Source organism: Excalfactoria chinensis, chromosome 4, assembly GCF_039878825.1.
Source record: "Excalfactoria chinensis isolate bCotChi1 chromosome 4, bCotChi1.hap2, whole genome shotgun sequence".
NCBI classification, from domain to species: domain Eukaryota; kingdom Metazoa; phylum Chordata; class Aves; order Galliformes; family Phasianidae; genus Excalfactoria; species Excalfactoria chinensis.
This window is the reverse complement of record NC_092828.1, coordinates 47,020,557-47,027,706: the sequence shown is the minus strand read 5'-3', so window position 1 is coordinate 47,027,706 and position 7,150 is coordinate 47,020,557. Positions and strand designations below refer to the sequence as shown.

The 7,150-nt window shown below is 45.3% G+C and overlaps 1 protein-coding gene across 1 annotated transcript; it reads left to right on the top strand.

The window, feature by feature from the left end:
• Window positions 1–2,610: 2,610 nt before the first annotated feature.
• Window positions 2,611–6,842, top strand: LOC140251732 (uncharacterized). The gene is given in 2 exon segments (XM_072335795.1): window positions 2,611–4,699; window positions 4,763–6,842. Coding segments are annotated over 2 exon segments (3,534 nt in total). The 5' UTR covers window positions 2,611–2,869; the 3' UTR covers window positions 6,467–6,842.
• The last annotated feature ends 308 nt before the right edge of the window (window positions 6,843–7,150 follow it).

Sequence of the window (7,150 nt, the reverse complement as noted above, 5' to 3'; positions counted from 1 at the left end):
TACCCTGAGGAGGGAGGACTGTGATTCCCAAAGACCTTAATTCCTATTCTTGAAAATTCTCTGTAATTCTGAAGTACTCTGAATGCTGTGTTCACATTCTCTTCTATACAGCCTAATCACACCTTTGTAAACGCATCTATAATTCTCAGTACCTTTGTTTTTCCATCTGTCAAATACGGATTAAAAAACCCTGTAAATTACAGAGCTGCCGCGAGGCTTAATTTATTAATGCACGTTACTGAGATTCAGAATTGAAAGGAATCGTATACATGAATTATTATTATTATTACTGTTCCATATCAAAAATATTTTGAAACAATAGAAGAATCAGCAGAAGATGGTATTTTGAAAACATCAGTTGTTAAATGCTTTTGAATATTACTGTGCTGAAGCTAATAAACAAATCCATTTTATCGTACAGCAACAGAACATGTAAAACCATCACAGCTGCTGCCTAGCGCAAGTGAACCAGAATTTTCTGCAGCCACAATGTTTGTTAATTGCGTGACAAATTTCAGGCAGTGGAAGAAGGCAAGGTAGCTATGATTTCTCTTGAGAATTCTTGACAATAATACCACTGCACAGTGCACATGCAGAGCATGTTGAGGTCCATCAGAATTTCGGTAACAGCTCCTTTTTTGTGTGAACTCATATGAGTTGGCTGAAAAATTTCACCAGAAACGATCAGCCATGGTGCTGCAAGCAGTTAAGTCAAAATAGTCAAAGTCAAGAGCCTGAAGCAAGTCGCAAAAGCTATATTTAGGACCCTAAATCAGGGGCCTTATTTTGCAGACACTTAGCACTTCTAGTTGCCCTACATGACACAAGCAATCTCATCATGGCAGAAGTGCCACCATCCAGTGCCTTATGCATTTGCATGCTGCTGTTTTCATCCTCCGCAGTCCTGAATCTTGCGCAGTCACAGGTGTGCAGAGCAGTGCTCTGTTCTATCATATCGGTCTCTGCAAATAACTAGGACTTGCTATTTATATCTCGGTAGCAATATATTAGTTTTATAGGATACTGCACAAGATTACTGTAAAAGATAGACTATTATATGTGTTATAATTGCATTTTATACCTGCATTTTTTTTTTTTTTCCCAGAGAATATATATCCAAAAAGGAGTGTGCCGCAAGATTAGTCTGTAGAGGCATAAAACTGAATATTCATAATAAATCCATTAGTGTGAAAGTTTCAGTATTAACACTGAAACTCTCAGGAAAACCTTCTGAAGAATTCCACTTCTGACTATTCAGACTTGCACTGCACTCAGTTCATGCTGTAAATTTTAACTGCGCTATTAAGAAACTTGATTGATTAGGAAATTGGAGTGGCAGAGAAGATTCAGGAAGTGTGCTAACAATTTGTATAGTGTTTCATTTGTATTTTACTTTCTCCCTTCCCAGCTGGTAATAGAAATGCTTGCAAGCAGAAGTAGCCGCAGCTGTTGCCCTTAAATATTTGGCAGTTTTGCTTACCATAAGATAAACTTATCTCAGAATATGCAATATTTTCTTTTACTTTGTACATTTGAAATAAGAAATGCTCCAAATACTGCAAATACTACAGTTAGTTCACTGGAAGTCCTCAGGGCATAGACATATGCTGTGAATGTAGCTGGAGCAGTTAGAGAAATTACCACCCCCAACTGTTTACTACCACCCCACAGCTGGAAATTACACCCCCCACACAGCTGGAACACCCTAATCGTCCATATGGGCAGCCGTAGTCAGTTCCCATGGAAAGCAGGCAGATTAGCTTCAGTCACCTTCAGGGGAAGAAACCCTGGCAACAGAGCAGGATAATGTTGAGATAGTGGAATCATTAATAACAGAGCAGAAAATGTGGAAAAAAATAAATACAAATGTTTTGTTGGAAACTAACAAGGAGCTTGGCCCTCCTTCCTTTGCTGAGGAGCTGTATTTAAGCCAGGACCCTCACACCCCATCCTTTCCTGAGATTTGCTGTTGGTATGTCCAACCCCAGCTACATACCTCACTGACAGGAATGATTCCCAGCTTGACACTGAAGCTACCCCATTGCTACAACAGTGGCTAGTGTCTGCAGGCTGTAGTTGACACTGGTGACCATTAGTGACTCTATTCCAGCTTCCCCATTTGGGTATTGGCGGGCTGCACCCTCAGCTCCCATCTTTACCTGATTCCCACCATTTATCTTCAGCAGTAGAGTTATGTTTATGCTCACAAATGGAGATAACTGTCCAAAAGCTCTAAAAACCTATCGAAGCAGAAATCCGTACAGCTGAACTGTGGAACGTGGGCAGTTAAAAGGACGTGATGAGAAATGCTATATCCGAAACCTGCAAGAAAGAGCACCCATGTCTTACATGGGTGCTCTCAGCCTTACTTACTGTCCACTGTGCATTTCTTCTACTGTTGTATTAGGCATCAGCGAGATCTCGTGCTGTAACGCGATAGGTCTTCCCATGCTCAGTAATGCATATGTATTAGATGAAATAGGAGCCCTATATAAGGGACTCACGAGGTTAATTAAACGCCATTTTACCACCCACCACATTGGTGTAAGCAGTGCGTAACTTGGCCACGGGGCCGTCGGAAGCACATTACAAAGGACGTGACTCCTTAAGGTTACTTGATTAAGGTAACATTTGGTGCCCTCTCTGAGGCACGTCCTGGGGGTAGTGTGCGACGGCTAACTGCGTGGCGGACGCAAGTCCTACGGTTAGATCCCGTAGAAGCGCCTCGGTGGGCGGAAATTGAAGCAGCTGATGTTCTACCTGCGGTTCGGTCGTAAGAAAACGAGGACCGTGGAAGACTGCGGGACTACAGGTCTCGAGTATATACAAAGGGTGCAAGGACGTACGGTGTCGCGCACCAGAAAAAACAATGGATTCCGTCATTAAGGTAGTATCACGAGTTTGTAAAACTCACTGCGTTAGAAATGTTCCTTCTAAGAAGGATATAGCTGCCGTCATCTCCTGTTTGGAGGTGGCGCAGATTTTACCCTCCCCTAGTAATCTGCTCGATTCGGAGCGGTGGGATTCTTTCACCGCTGCCATGCTCCATAGAGCAATGCACGAGTATAAAGCGGAGGAGTTAAAAACCTGGGGTTTGGTCCTGGGTGCTCTTAAAGCCGCTAAGGAGGAGAAACAAGTCCAGGCCATCGCGACTGGGGTTTTTGGTCTGGATACTGGGACGTCCGGGGTCCCGGGGGGTGCGGAGGAATCGCTTTCTGGCGGCGACTCTGCACCCAAAATGGCGCCGGCCACGCCGGCCGTTTTCACAATGGCCATGGCCGCGCCCGAAACAACTCCGGAAGAGAAGGCGGAAGTTGTGTCATCTGGGGAGGCGCCACCATATTATCCCCGCCTATACCCCTCTTTGCAAAGCTTTTACTCGCCTGAGGGGGATGGAATTTGTCCGAGGGAGGGAGAGTCGTGTGGGGAGGCGCGCCGTGGAGGCGTTGAGCCACCCCCAGACCCACCTCCGGAGGAGGGATCTCGTCCCGAGAAGGGTGAGAAAAAAGCGGAGGAAAGAAAATTGCCTATCCCCACCCCGTTTGTCTTATCTCCCGAGGAGGGGGAGGAGAGAGGGGTGGAGAGAAAGGAATTGCCTGCCCCCACCCTGCCGGTCCCGTTTCCCCAGAAGGGGGAGGAGAGAGGGACGGAAAGAAAGGAAATGCCTACCCCTGCCCTGTCGGTCCCGCCTCCCCAGAAGGGGGAGGAAAAAGAGGAGGAACGAAAGGTTCCGCCTACCCCCACCCAATTGGTCGCGTCTCCCCGGAGGAGGGAGGAGCGAGAGGATTCTCGCAAGCCCACCGATTGGTCGGTTATCCGTGAATCAATGAGAGGGTTGGGGCTTAAGGAACGGGACTGGGCGGTGTTTCCGATAGTCGTCCAGAAGAAAGGACCAGTTTGGGTGCCTTTGGAAGCGAAAGCAGTGACTCGGTTTATAGAGGCAATTGAGAAAAAGGGCTTGAGGTCCCCGATGACTATGAGTACCTTTGAGGCTCTTATGGCCCCGGGTCCCCTACTGCCATATGATATTGAAAGCCTTATGAGAGTTGTCCTTGAACCAGTACAGTTTACTGTGTGGAAGGAGGAGTGGACGGTACAACTTAAGGCTGTTGTAGCACAGACTGCTTGTGATCCGAACCACCCAGCGAATGGGAAGGAGGGAGATCCGAAAACTAGTTTAATGAGGCTTTTAGGAACGGATGCAGATCTGGCTGGATCTGCAGAGAAGCAGCTTAGGCTCCTCCGTCCGGGAGAATTACTTGCCTCCACGGGGGCGGCTTCTACTGCTTTTAGAAACTTTGTAAGAAAAGCAGAACCTGTTTCCCCGTGGTCAGAGATAAAGCAGGGTCCCTCAGAAACATTCTCTGAATTTGCCAATCGATTGATACAGGCAGTAGAAGGATCAGAACTACCTAAGGAAGCATTATCTTCCGTTATAAAAGATTGTCTTAAGCAAAAGTCTCATCAGAATATTAGAGATATCATTCGGGCGGCTCCTGATGATCTGGAGACTCCGGGTGAAATTATTAAGTATGTGCTGGACAAACAACAAGCAACACCATTGCCCAGTGATGGCCTGACAAAGGCATGGCTTTCGGTTATGACCGCACAAAATAATCAATCTAAGAACCCCTGCTTTAAATGTGGCCAGATAGGTCATTACAAGAACCAGTGTACAGCTCCAGAGAGACGGTATAAGGTTAGAGAAAAAATGCCAAGCCTGCGGGAAGCTGGGTCATGAAGCCCGATTGGAACCCGCCAGCCGCAACCGCGAAGTGACTCTTCAGGAAAGAAGAAAGGAACAGATAAAGAACCACTGCTTGTACCTACGAGAAGGACATTTGTTGTATCGCTTGTTGTGTGTTTTTATGTATTTGTGTTTGTTACAGGGGGAGAGGGTGCTCATCTCATGTCACAACCAGAAAATATTTGGGTCACATGGTCTAATCGAACTGGGCAGAAAGATTTCTGCCTGAGTTTACAGTCAGCCTCATCACCGTTTAGTACATGCCTTATTGGTGTACCCAGGTGGGACCCAGAGGAGTTTAACGGATATGTGCGAAAGAACAAATGCGAGAAAGATGCAGTGAGCACAGTTTTCTTTATGAAGGCGTTTGAGTCTAACTTCACTCATTGGGCCAGAATGTCTGCATGCCTTATTAGATCTTTGAATACCTCCCTACCATGGGATCCACCAGAGTTGCAGCTGCTTGGATCCCAATCAGTCGGTAATGTAACATGGAATAAGAAAACTCAGAAGTGGGAACGTCCAGTTAGATGTCTATATTTTTCGGGTTTTAAGACACCGGGTCAATTGTCTAATCATAAGGTATGGCAGGGCCTGCTTGGGAATAGGACACCATTACAGAGAAGAATTGGATCCGAAACTTTCACTTTAGTTAACCCCATTCGATATGACACATATAGGTTGTCAGGGGCATATTGTGGTTTTTCTGCTGAAAGGGTGGAGGGATTCTCTCGTCCTTGTTCCGGGGATGGCTCCGAGAATGCATTTGCAGACCATTGCATAAAGGAGGGTGGGAATTGGCTCTCTTACAATCAGAAGCATGTGGTACGTCATCCTAACGGGTCCAACTATAATATCTCATGCTATTGGGGTCCTGACAATCTAGCATGCTCTGGTTGTTGTGCTCGGAAGGAACCTTTGACTGGGGAAGGATTATGGAGCAATGGTACAGCCAAAGCTCTTCCTAAGGGTATATTCTTGATATGTGGGGATAGAGCTTGGCAAGGGATACCAAAGAATCCAGTTGGGGGTCCGTGTTATTTGGGAAAATTGACACTGTTGGCTCCCAATCATTCTGCGGTGATTAATGTTATGAAAAGCATGGTTCGAGTGCAACGCCAGAAACGATCAATAAAAAATCTGGATCGGGATTGTGGGGATGAGGTTCAGTTGTGGGGTCCCACAGCCAGAATCTTTGCGTCAATCTTAGCCCCAGGAGTAGCTGCAGCCCAGGCGCTGAGAGAAATTGAGAGATTGGCTTGTTGGTCTGCGAAAGAAGCTAATGTCACCACAATGGTCTTGTCGGAACTCCTGATGGACATTAATAACATCAGACATGCTGTTCTCCAGAACAGAGCTGCGATAGACTTTCTGCTACTGGCCTAAGGGCACGGATGCAAGGACTTTGAAGGGATGTGCTGCTTCAATCTGAGCGACCACAGTGATTCAATTCATAAGAAGTTGGAGTGGATGCAAGAGCATACCAAGAAAATTGCAATTGATGATGCATTCGGCAGCTGGCTGGATGGACTATTTGGTAATATTGGCCCATGGCTTAAACAGTTTCTTAAAGTATTAATTATAGGGATTTTAGTTTTCTTAGCTTTAATGATTTGCCTACCTTGTGTGTTTCAATGTATCCAGGGTTGTTTACAGCGTATGATAGAAAGAATATTTAATGACAAAATGGAGTGCCAACGGATATATGATAAGCTTTAAGAAGAAGAAGGAACTGTATAAACCCAAGATGCCTTGGATATAATAATTAGAAAACCACTAATATTATTAGACATTGCACTACCTACCTCTGCATGAATTGTAGCTTGTCTACCTCACTTTTTAGATAACTTATATATTTTAGATTTATATGGAGACTAACATTTTTATATATTAGGTTTAGGACTAGCGTTCGCGTTGTAACGGGACATGACTTTATTGAGCATGGGGAGGGGGAAATGTTGTATTAGGCATCAGCGAGATCTCGTGCTGTAACGCGATAGGTCTTCCCATGCTCAGTAATGCATATGTATTAGATGAAATAGGAGCCCTATATAAGGGACTCACGAGGTTAATTAAACGCCATTTTACCACCCACCACATTGGTGTAAGCAGTGCGTAACTTGGCCACGGGGCCGTCGGAAGCACATTACAAAGGACGTGACTCCTTAAGGTTACTTGATTAAGGTAACATTCTACCCAGAGTAACATTTCCCCTCTTGCTCCTTCTGAAAACTTCTTGACTGTTTTTCAGATCCTTACTGCTTGGAGCACTCAGAGACCTCAGCCAGACACTCAGCCTGAGAGAAATATAGAACAGAGAAAGAGTTATTTTTGTGGAGAGAGAAACTCTGGGCTACTTACACCAGCTCATAGGAAAGGCTGAGATGCTGGGTTCAGAGAATA